This window comes from Pipistrellus hanaki, assembly GCF_964339955.1.
Source record: "Pipistrellus hanaki genome assembly, chromosome: 2".
Lineage (NCBI taxonomy): Eukaryota > Metazoa > Chordata > Mammalia > Chiroptera > Vespertilionidae > Pipistrellus > Pipistrellus hanaki.
Genome location: NC_140504.1, coordinates 120,398,252 through 120,411,159, shown reverse-complemented (window position 1 = coordinate 120,411,159; position 12,908 = coordinate 120,398,252). Strand labels below are relative to the sequence as shown.

Here is a 12,908-nt window from a genome sequence, read left to right as displayed (position 1 = left end):
TTTTTAGAGTAGATAAAGTTATTTAAGAGGTTCACTGAAATTTTTATAGTGCAGAGCTCAGAGGAAGGAAAGTCTACCTTGTCAGTGGACTGCACTAAGATAGTCCAGACATATACACTATACATTTGTTAAGTATTAAGTTTAAATTGTATTAAGTATATATCATAGATTAACTTGAAGAGAATTGACATCTTTTTTTTTAGAGTATTTTTTAAAATATATTTTATTGATTTTTTACAGAGAGGAAGGGGGAGAGATAGAGAGCTAGAAATGTCGATGAGAGAGAAACATTGACCAGCTGCCTCTTGCACACCCCCTACTGGGGATGTGCCCACAACCAATGTACATGCCCTTGCCTGGAATCGAACCTGGGACCTTTCAGTCCACAGACTGACGCTCTACCACTGAGCCAAACCGGTTTCGGCGAGAATTGACATCTTTAAAATATTCAGAAAAAAATACAAAATGTCTTTGCATTTATTTATATCATTGTCTATGTTCTTTATAGAGTTTTAAAGTTTTCTCTATGAAGAATTTATGTGTTATTGGTTAACTTTTAGATTTTTTACAGTTTTGTTACTATTGGTTTTTAATTTGTTATTGCTAAAATAGAAAGCTGATAATGGGTTTTTTAGTCCTGTGTCTAGTAATCTTGCTGAATTCTTATTAGGTCTGACAGTTTATTTGTTGATTCTCTTGGTTGTTTTAAGTTGATGATTCTATTGTTAGCAAAAAGAAATTATCTCTCCCCATCCAATACCTGTATCTTTTTGTTTTTCATTTTTCATAGTATTGGCCAGTATCTTCAGTACCAGGGTACACATTAGACATAGCAGTTAAAGTCTACTTCCTTGCCTTATTTTTAGTTTAGTTTTTTTTTTTTTTTTTAAGAGAAAGCAGCTGAAGTTTTTGACATTAAATAAAATGTTTGCTGTTGCCCTAACTGGTTTAGCTTAGTGGATAGAGCGTCGGCCTGTGGACTGAAAGGTCCCAGGTTTGATTCCAGTCGAGGGCATGTACCTTGGTTGTGGGCACATCCCCAGTAGGAGGTGTGCAGGAGGCAGCTGATCGGTGTTTCTCTCTCATCGATGTTTCTGACGCTCTATCCTTCTCCCTTCCTCTCTGTAAAAAGTCAATTAAAAAATGTTTGCTGTTAATTTTTGGTATCTTTATCAAGTTAAAGACATGTCCTTCTATTCAGAATTTGCTCTGAGGTGTTTTGTCTTTTTTTAATTGAGATTATAACATTATATTGGTTTCAGATATACACCATAATGATTCATTATTTTTATATATTGGGGAACAATAACACCAGTAAGTCTAGTTAACTAACTATGTGTGGTTATAGATGTTTTCTTGTTATGAGAACTTTAAAAATTTTAGAAACTTACAAATATACAATATAATATTAATTATAATCACTATGCTGTCCTGCAGTGTCAGCAGTACCCAGATTGCAAATACAAGCAGCCCCATTTTCTTCATCAGCTGAGGGTTCTGAGATGGACTACAGCACAAGAAATATAAACATGAGCCCTTTCTCTGCTGTTCAGCCTTGAAATCTTTTAATATATAGGCATAAAAACACTGATTAATTGTTACTGCACTTTATTTTAGTTCACATTTCACACAGCAGTGTCACTGGAGCTTGCAGTCTCAATTTTCACATCTCTAAACTGGGAACAATACCCAACTTGCAAAACTATTGTAAAAGTCATAGCAAATATATACCAAATGCCTGGCACATATTACTTAGATAAACAGGAGCTATATTACCCACCATTGTGGTTAGTTCATTTTGTAGGGCAGAAAACTTTTCCTTTTTTCCTTGTAGGTTCTTTAGCTGTCCTAATAATTAAGTTGACATAACAGAGATGAATGGGAAGAAAAAAATTTATTTTTGTATGGGAGCGCCATAAAAATTATGAGACTCAAAAAAGTGTCCAAAGCAGGCAATTTTTATACTTTTTAGACTAGGAAACAATAAATTTGTGAAGAATTGACAAGACAGCGTTTGGGCTTGTGGTAGTAAATTGGTAAAGAAGTAACAAGGTTTGTTTATACTGCCTTCTTGCCCTGAATTCCCATAAAGATGCCAGCTGCCCTCCTAGTACAGACGAGATTTGTTTCCTGCCTTCAGGGGAGAAGGAGGTTCCTGCACCAGCTATTTCTTAAGTAACTTTAATTTACAAAGTGGCATTTTGAGGGGAGCATATTGTTCTTCTTTAGTTTATATCTGTCTGAAGATGTGGTAACCAAGTATAAATGTTCCCACAGATTCTGTAATACCTTACTTTTAATCTTATGAAAATTACTCCATAAGATTTAGGGTTTCCATAAATGAGTAATAATTCCTTATTGCCTACCCTCTGTCTCTCTTAGTCTCTTGCTCCCTCTAGAGTACAGTAGTGAGAGGTTGAGATGTTGAGTGGGTAGACCTCACTCACAAAGGCAGTTTAGAGGTATCTGTTAAATATGAGTGAATACATTGTGTAAAGTCAGCTGCAAGAAAGCAAAGAATTTTTTATGTCCATATTTAGTCATTCTGTAAACCTTCTAGTTGCACTCACAATTGTGAACACATTTCAAATTCATGAGAAACTGGCTGCGAACAGTCTCTCAGGAGTCTACCGAAGAGCTTTCAACAGTGGACATCCATCCTGAGCCCTGGGAATAGCATGGAGACTCACTGTGGGATGGCATTCCAGTCTGGGTCCCTTGCCCCAAGGAGAGATTCCATGTTCTTGTCCCAGTCTTGACCCTGAAGTTCCTGGGAGACTGTGTCTGGTGAGTCTGAAATATGATATATTCCAGAGCTGGTCAGATCCTATTTCCTGACTTGCTGTCATTGAGCACTTGAGATTTCATTTTCTCTGAAATATATTTCTAAAAAAGAATGTTAAGGATTTTGATACTCATTTCTTCCAAACTTAATTTAGTTTTGCCATCTTAATTGCTTTTGCTCATTTTAAAAAGCAGTGAAAAAGGGAGTTGGTGGTGGGAAATAACTATTCTGATTGAAAAATATTTTTAAATGGTCTATAAAACTACGTCAACAAAATAGGACAAGATATCCAGTCACTGGATTTTTAAATACCCATAGTAGATAAATGTTAAAAACCACAAAGTACTTAAAACATAAATAAAGGAAGGAATGCCAAGAAGGAGGAGTGAGTGAAGGCGAGAGGAAAGGGAGGAAGGGAAGTGAAAAGAGGAAGGGAAAAGTGGAATGAAGGAAGAAAGGGGAGGAAAGAAAGGAGTACAAGAAGGTAAGAAAGGGAAGAAAATTGAATCTGGAGTCCTATCATTTAAACTTCAGAGAAAGCATGGTGGGATTTATTCAATCCCAGTGCTAAGGATTCTGATTGCAAGACTGCCTTTGCTAAAGAAAATCTTGGGTTATTAAGATATTCAGGATGAGACCATCGACACAGTGATTACAGTGTTTGTATCTTCAAGAACAGACCAGGAAATGGCCTCCCATTAGGTGCCTCTGCTTTATGTTGCTTTCCATTTAGAGCTGAGTGGAAGACCCAAACAAAACCTTCATGACTGTCCTGTTTCCCAAGTATTCTGTGAGGCAGGAGTACCTGTAGATCCAATCCAGTCTACAGGCAGGAGTACCTGTAGATCCAGTGTTGGGAGTTCATGTCACATGGCCAGGCAGAAGAAGGAGCAGGTATAGGACATCGCCCAGATGTTATGAATCACCGCTCCTAAATAAGGATGAGCATGGAGGAAGAGATGATTGCAGTTACACCTGATGTGATAAAGTGGTGGAAGCCAGCTTGCTCTGAATTATGACTCTTCAATTAGATAGGGCCATTTCTGGTGCTCTTGATTCTTTTCCCTGTGGAATCATTTCCTTTGGACATGAAGAACATCTGTAGCATACTTTGTGTTGTAGTTCTGCTAGCTTGTGCATATGTGAAAATATCCTTATCTCACTCTCACATTTGAGGATATCTGTTCCCCTCCCCTGGAGATCCCCAGCCACTATGATTTGCTTTCTGTCACATAGATAAATTTGTATTTTCTAAAATTTCATGTAAATGGAAACATAATATGTATTCTTTTTTTTTTTTCTGTCTAGCTTCCTTAATGCAGGATCAAATTTTGAGATCTATTCTTGTGCATCAATAGTTCATTCTTTTCTGTTGCTGAGTAGTATTTCATTGTATGGCAATTTGTTTATCCCTTCACCTGTTGATGGGTAATTGGAAGGTTTCCATTTTTAGCTATTACAAAGAAAGCTGCCATGAATATTTGTGTACAGTCTTTGCATGGGTAGATGCTTTATTTTCTCTTGGGTAAACACCCAACAGTTGAATGTTTATTTTCACTGAACTGCTAAACTATTTTCCAAGGAGTCGTACTATTTTACATTATCACTAGATGTGGTAGACAATCAGGGATACACAACTAAATAAGGCCCAACTGGCTTCCAATCTTTCTCTCCTTCAACTATTGCTATACACAGTCACAAATCGAATCCACAATCATGGGGCATCGACTTCACTAAGTGGGCAAGGAGAAATCACTAAAGTTGTCTGGAAGTGGGCTCAGAGAATTGTTATTTGGCAGAGAATCCTGTGACCCAAAGTACTTGGAAATAGTCTGGAGGTGGAAAGCTGTGGCTATAAGTAGGCATTTCCTTGAACTCAAAGGATTTTTTCCTTTGTGGAGAGGTATGGCCAAAGGATGACCAGAGTGGGGCCCTCTAAGGTATGGCGCTCAGGAGACCACCCCTTGCCAAGGTCCAAGGACTGTACTATTCCTCTCCTTATCCAAATTCTGACCACCTTCAGAACTCATCCTAAGTCATCCCTCCTACTGCATCTTCCATCACTGTGGCAGTTCTGTTTGTCTCTTTCTTCTCGACTGTTTTCTATTTACTACTTTTGTTTGTATTTATCACTTTCCCAACTTGTCTATAAGCTTTTGAGTCCACCACTGTGTTCTTTTTTTTCTTCATATGTCCAGCAAAGTGCTATGATGTACACAACAACTGGTAAAGATGCTGGTTGAATGAAGTGCTGCAGGTTGTTGGTTGGTTTTCCTTAGCTCCTAGGTTATGGTGTTAGTCTTGAGAGATTGCCCTGCATGCTTTTGCATTTACAAATATAGAACCCAGTGTATAGCTACTAATTTATTACCCAAGCTCTTCTCATCACCTTTGCTAAGCATTTATCCTTAGCTGACTAACACTATCCAAACTCCATACTTACACTGTGTTTTACCAAGCCAGGGTAAGTTTTTATCTGATCTCATCTCACCATTGTCTTTTTACATTACATTCTTACTAACTGTATTAAGTGACCCAGAAATAAAGAAGTAATTTTTTCAGGTTTCTGATTTTCCCAGCCTTGGCTTTATTGCTGTCGTACTGGTCACTAGAGACTTGGCCATAAACGTTTCCCAAGTCATGTCTCAGTGTGTTCGCCTGTGCTGACTCTTCTCCCTCAGCGGCTCTCTTTTCTCTCTCTCTCTGGATGATCTTGGCTCTTTCAGAACTCAGCAGCAGCAGCAGCAGTTTTCTGGAAGGCTTCTCCTTTTAAGAGATCTGAGTTAAATGTCCTACCTCTATGTTCTCTTTTTTTTTGTTTCATGTGTACAGCATAATGATTTGATATTTTCATATACTGTGAAATGACTACCATAATAAGTCTAGTTATATACATAGTTATAGATATTGTTTCTTATGATGAGAACTTTGAAGATCTACTCTTAGCACCTTGCAGATATATCACAGGGTATTACCTATAGTCACCCTACTGTACATCTTCATGACTTATTTATTTTATAACTGGATGTGTGTACCTTTAGGCCACCTTCACCCATTATGACCCCCACCACAGCCCCACCTCTGGCAACCACCAACCTGTTCTCTGAGTTTGTTTTTTGTTTTATTTTATTTTTCATATGTAAGTGAGACCATACAGTATTTGTCTTTCTCTGACTTATTTATTCACTTAGCATAATGCCCTCAAGGTCCATTCATGCTGTCAAAATGGCAAGATTTCCTTCTTTCCTATTGCTGACTGGTATTTCCTTCCCCTGGGTTCTTACAGTACATCCCTTTAAACCTTTCTCAGCACACTTAAGACACTAGGTAATTGTAGATTTACTTCTCTATTATCCTGTGTGAAGATAAGGACCTATCTCATCTGACTTTGTATTTCAGCATCTAGTATGGTGCTTACAGCACAGTAATGTTTAGATAACTGGTCAGTGAGTCAGTGAATTAATGACAAAGAATGGAATGCCCCTTCTCATTCATTTTCTTCACTCTGCTCTCTCTTCACGGCTTCCCTCATTTACTTTTGTTTCCGCTCTTCTTCCACTCTGAGTACGTTTTTGCAAGGTTATAGAAAGAATAAAATCTTTGTGACCTTTAATTAGAGTGTTCTTAGGTCTACATTGCTGGAAAATGGATTTTGAACCTTAGCAAACAAACTGAAAATGTTTAAATATTTGTGGGTAGGTGTGGCAGTGAAAGAGATTTTAATTTGTTATGAGGGTGGGTAAGGTTTTGCTCAAGAATTAGTAAGTTAGGTTTTGCTTACGTCAGTAAGGTTTTGCTCAAGAATTAGTGATCTAGACAGAGCTTCCCTATTCTAAAGGCAACAAAAGTCAGTCTGTCACACTAGATATTAGGTAACTGATCTTTTTCAAGCCCGGAGGTCTCTTGAGATGCCCTTCATAGAAGCCAAAGATAAAAACACTTTAAAAACTTCAAGTTTTGTCCTAGCCAGTTTGGCGCAGTGGATAGAGAATCGGCCTGTGAATCAAAGGGTCCCAGGTTTGATTCTGGTCAAGGGCACATACCTTAGCTGCAGGCTCCTCCCGGCCAGGGCCCTGGTCAGGGTTCCTGCAGGAGGCAACCAATTGATGTGTTTATCTCACAATGATGTTTCTCTCTCTTTCCCTCTCTCTTCTACTCTCCTTTAAAATCAATGGAAAAGTGTTCTCCGATAAGGATTAACAACACACACACACACACACACACACACACACACACATGCATAACTCAAAACTTCAAGCTTTGTTTATCCCAGATACTCTTTATATTGTTATCAGGGAATATCAAAGTCCCTAATACACTGGCCAGCAGTAGTAGGTACTAATAAATGTTAGTCTCTAATCCTCATCCTCCTTCCTAAAGTTCCCAACGACAATGACCTAAGTTTCCTTGAAATTTCTCTTGGGATCTGATAAGGAATAGGCCCAAATGGTGAGTGCCAGTTACTAAACATGTAGACCTTCTCTTCAGATACCAGTAAATTAATTTTCCTCTCTGGCATTTACATTTTCTCTGAGAATGACACGCTCTTGACTGCAGTCCAACTATTGACAATAGAGTGTTCTTTCTGAACTGAGGGCCTTCACACTCAATGCACATATAGTCAGGGCCCACCCCATTGGCCCAGAGTCCTCATCAAAGATTTCTTTCCTAGGAACGTTGGGAAGTACTCTGTCTCTAGTTCGCTTTGCTTGAGAGGGGCCGGGAACACCTCAGCAGGTCTTCTGAGCCGTATTATAGCAGACCAGCATAAATAGGAGCTGAATCTAGTGCCTGAATCTAGTGCTTAAGACTGGTTTATCAGTCTTAAGATTCTTAGCAGAAATTCTCCAGTTCCAATCTGAATCCAGTTAAAGTGGCAATAATTAATCTTTGTACCCTAGTGACAGGGTTTACTGTAATATTAAATAGATGTTAATGCATGAAAAAGTTTTGAAAACAAAATATAAAGATAATGGAAAAATTACTATAATGCTTAATTTCCTTATTTGAAAAGGAAGTGCCATTTAAAGCTTTAGCAGGAGCTACTTGAAATACAATTCAACTGAATTTCACTATATCCTGTAGGTTAGACTTCCCTGTTGCTTGCACACACTTCTGTTAACTGTAACAATAGAAGTTACTTATGGAACCGCTTATATCCCTAAGCATTGTAGAGGGAAGTAGAATTAAGGCCAAATGTACCATGCCTGTTTTTCAGAATTCTTCTTGCCTAAGGAAATGAAAGAGGAATTGTTTGCTTCCATATCTTCCGAAGCTTGTGAGAAATGAGGCTACATTTGCTGATTCAGTTTCCTGAAATCTTTGCAGTCAAATGTCCTTGAGCCCAGGACCCTTGGAGATTCTCCTAACTGCACATTGTTGATAGTGATTTACTTTAATCATTGTTTTCTTTATCTTTTCAGGAGCTTCTAAAGGCCTTTGATGATAAAATCAATGCTTTTTTGGACAATATGTTTGGACCTCGAGGTGAGTGAGTTACCCGAGAACTTAATATGGAAGGAACACAGTATTTTGTTATAGAAGAGGATTATGTCTTGAAAATAGTATGGTACCTAATGTGTAGAGACTTAACCGCTCTCACCTTTGACATCCTTCTCCCAGAACATCCAAAGGCCTCGCTTCTCCTGAGATTGAAGTTCTGGGCGCAGGAAGCAGAACTAGAGTGCAGTGCAATGTTTTCCTTTGGTGTCTCTCTGGCTACCAAAGAGGGTAGTAGCTTTCCTTCTAAATGTATGCTGCTTCTCTCCTGGCTGTACTGTCCATTCACATTCTACCTTCCTCACATGCAGTCATAGATAGTCTTTCTGCCCTCGCTCTCTGAGCGTTCTCTGCCCAGGCCCCTTAAGTTGAGCTTCTAAACGCTCAGTCATTCCTCTGTCACCAGTCTCTATGACTACTGCAATGTGCCAGTTGATGTATACTTAGTGACTCTTCCCTCTCAACTCAGCACTGAGGGTTGTAAGTTATCCTAACTAGTCTCCCCCTTCCAATCACTTATTAACTATCAGCTGGAATAATACTTTAAAAGCTTAAGTCCTAGTATGTGGTGCTCTAGCTTAACACCCAGGGCCCTTTCAGGTAAAAGCCAACTTTCTTATATGGACTGCCCACCTTTGTACACCTAGCCCCAGCTCTCTCCCACACTCAGAGCTACTTCCCCACTCACTTTGACCTTTGATGTCTTTTATTTTCTCAAATATATAAAATTCTTTCATATGCTGCTCCTTGAGCCTAGAATTCCTCCTCATTCATCCTCTAAGATACTTCTGGTACCAGCTTAAATGTTACTTTTTTCTCTAACAAAGATATCAGGGAATTTGCCCTTCTAAAGTAGACTTCTTATTATACTCTATTTCAGCCTCTGTTTATTCCCTTCAAAACAACCTTTTTGTCATTAATAGCTCTTTCTCCCATGAGGACAAGAACTGTGACTGTTCTCTCCAGTGCTTATTACAGCTCCAAGAAAATAGTAGGCACTATGTATTTTGCAAATAAATAAATAAATAAATAAATAAATAAATAAATTCTAAACAACATGTTTTGTTTCACTTAAGCCTTGCTGTATCACAAAACTGTGAAAAATCTGCAAATTATTTTCTCAGCACTATTGGTTGGGGGAGAGGGGATAAAGAGATTTTCTGTTTCTCAAAACCTTTAAACAGAATCACTTAGAGATTATTTGGACCACTCACCAGTTTCTGTTCTAAGTGAATGACTATATAGTTTTTATTAATTGATACCCTGCGATTGTATAGAGCACATGTGTCAAACACAAGGCCCGCGGGCCAAATCCAGCCCGCCAGGCCTTGCAATGTGGCCCGCACCGCGCTGTCATCACTGCACTCCGCTGTCAGTTTATGACATTGTCAGTTTATGACTGTTCAGTAAACCATTCGGCCCGCGATTTAGGCTGGATTTTAGATTTTGGCCCCTTCTCTGATTGAGTTCGACACCCCTAGTATAGAGCATTAAAAAATACTTCCCCATTATCCTTGGTTCTGTTTTGCTTTTTCCTTTTCATCCTTGTAGTGACCCCATAGGACAGGCAGGGTGGGACACTGTGTCTGCAACCTATTCAGTTAATAGGTCTCTGCTCACAGCTGTAGTGGGTGATATAAAGGGCATGACTCCTAACTTGCACATGCAGGCTTCTTGGTGGCAGTGGCTTTCTACTAGTAGACACTCCCACTGGAGAGTTAAATAACAGTCTCTCTGAGCCAACTTCACACTGAACTTTGCCATTGGTAAGGTCATCTGGAATTACGTGGCTGTGGGATCAATTAAGGATAGTATTACATTTTGTTCAGCTCTGGTCATTTTTATGGAAGTTTCCTTTGTAGCAAAGAGACTGTAAGATTGGCATTTGACAACTGGATCAGTTGACCCCCACCATGACATCTAGACCATCATAAATTTTTGTCCCCTTCCTAAGCCACCTGGTAAGCTTCTAGGTGTCCCAAGGTCTTCTCTCATTTTACCTACCCCATATTAGTACCCTCAGAGGATGTTGTCCTGGGCACATACCTGACAAGATGAAGAGCTGACACCTCTCAAGTCCCAAAGATAATGATATTCCAACTAGTATTTGCTCCCTTATTTTAGTTAGATCAGTTATGTTCCTCTGTCACAATTTTAGCAAGTATTTCTAGGACTATGACATAAGGAAACAAAAACTTCAGGTGCTGTATTAGGTGTGCAATATGTGTTTGACTCAGTGTGCCAATTAGTATACACTTAATTACATATTAGTATATTTTCTCTCAGCACTACATGGATGTAAGTTAATAAATGAGGCAGAATTGAAATATAAGATCTAGTCTCTGTCTCATGGAGCATATACTGTAGTTGAGAAGGAAAAAGTAGCACATCTGAAATCATTGGAGAGCCATCAAGTAAACCAAGGGTATTCTTTTCTATGGCTGCAGTAACAGTGCCACAGACCTCATGGCTTACCACACAGCAGTCTATTCTCTCACAACTCTGGATGCTACAGGTTTCAAATAAAGGTGTTGGCACAGCTGTGTTCCCTCCTGAGTTCTAGGGATGAGTCTGTTCTGCCTCTAACTTCTGGGTGTTGCCAGCAATACTTGGCTTTCCATGGCTTATAGCTGTATCATTCTAATTTCTGCTTCATCTTCAGAGTGTCCCTGAATAAAAACTTCCTCTTTTAAAGACACCAGTCACCTGGTCAGGGGCCACCCTGATTCACTGTGCCCTCATCTTAACTTGATTACATCTGCAAAGACCTAATTTCCAAATAAGCTCATAATCACAGATATGAGGAGTTAGTACTTGAGCATATTTTTTTAGGGACTACATTGAACCATAGTAGGAGGGAGAGTAGCAGTTTAATGCAACTTATTTAATTTTTTACCCTCTGTAGCTCAGTTACTCTCAGGTGTAAACTGGAGGTAACATTATCACCTTGTGTCTGTTATCCTGATTATGATGATGGCATCACTAGTGTGTGCATGTGTCCAAACTCATAAAATTGTACATATTAAATATATATAGGATTCCGTGTCTCAATTATATCTCAGTAAAGTTACTACAAATAATATCACCTATATAATAAGATGGATTGAGAGTTAAGTTGATGCATGTAAAAGGCTTTAGAACAGTGTATGCCACAGAATTAGTGCTCAGTACATGTTAGTTATAATAGTATTATAGCCATAATAACATAAATTATGAAGCGGTAATTATTTGATGCTGATGAGGAGCTGTGGTTATGAAAGAGCAGTAGGGTCTTAGATGTGGAGATACACATTAGGAAGTGGCACATAGCACAGCCTTTTATGACCGATAATTACGAGCTAGTCTGTGAAAGGTAATGCCTGTTAGTCACTTGAAAGCTCCTTTCTTACCTTTTTATCCTTATCATCAAAGGGGAAAGTTTGTAGGATAAGTGATGGGACAGAGCTTGAAAAGACACTTTCCTTAGAAGTGGCACTCTGGAAGATGGTGGTTTAAAGAGAGGCTGGTGGACAGGGTGGGGTAAAGCAGAAAGAGAGACTGAGGCTGAGGGAACCACAGAGATCAAGAAAAGAGCATTGTCTCTGGAGAAACCAGCTCCTTGCAACTCTTTACAGCACGCCATTTTTATAATCCTAGGCTAAATAATTTTCTTTATTTAAACAAAACAAACAAACAAAAAAAACAATATAAAGAACAAAAATCATTTATATGTCCATAATTATTTTCAGGAGTTACTTATTATATTATAGATCTATTATGTGTGTTTTATTTTTTTTTTAAATCCTTACCAGAGGATATGTTTTTATGGATTTTAGAGAGAGAGGAAGGGAGAGGGAGAAAGAGAAACCTTGATGTGAATCATTTGCCTCCCCTACAAGTCCTGACCTGGAATCAAACTTGAAACAATTTGGTGTATGGGAAGATACTCCAAACAAGTCAGCTACACTGGCCAGGGCTATTATGTATGTTTTGTTTAGATTTTTAAATTTTCACTCTCCAGAATAAGGGATACTTGATCTATCTAGGATCTTGCCTCCTGGCTGTTTGTACTCCTAGTCCCTGGCCAAGCTTTGGGTGCTTAGCTTTATTTTCTGCTCTCAATTCTGAATCATCAGCTCCAAGGCTTTGGCTTCATTAGCTCAGCTCACATGCTTGTCATTCTGAATCTCATTGTGCTCTTTGGATCAGCTGAACTTAAACCACTCTTGGTTTGCTGCACAGAGATCGTAGGCAAGTTCTGGCCAGCGTAGGTTTTAGGAAATAGGACACAGTGTCAATAAGCTTCCCTTCTATCTCCTCCAGGCTTCTCCCTAGAAGGCAGCAGCAAGGTATGGCGGGCTGGGCATCAGGTGTGAATTCAAATTCTGACTCTGCTGCTGACTATTGTATGGCCTTTGGCAAGTTCTTAAAGCTTTCTGAGCTGTTTTTTACTCATAAAGTGGCATATTTACTGAGTTAGTGTAAATAAACATAGCAGTTATTTCAAAGTAGACATTCAAGAACTATTACTTCCCACCTTTGTTAATTTTCCTGTCATTCAGTTCCTTGATGCTGCATCACAGTGTCCCCTGTTGTATTTGGTGCGTACCACTGAAATGTATGTGCCAATTTATATATAATAATA

At 38.8% G+C, this 12,908-nt stretch overlaps 1 protein-coding gene across 3 annotated transcripts in view; it reads left to right on the top strand.

Moving 5' to 3' along the window:
- The window catches only part of ELOVL2 (ELOVL fatty acid elongase 2), a 61,809-nt gene that overhangs the window by 31,663 nt on the left and 17,238 nt on the right, over nt 1-12,908 (top strand). For 2 of the 3 annotated variants that reach the window (XM_084876145.1, XM_084876147.1), the window contains exon 2: nt 8,209-8,272. In XM_084876145.1, coding sequence (XP_084732271.1) covers nt 8,209-8,272 — 64 coding nt within the window. The remainder of the gene's footprint in view (nt 1-8,208; nt 8,273-12,908) is intronic. The other variant, XM_084876146.1, reaches the window with a different exon arrangement.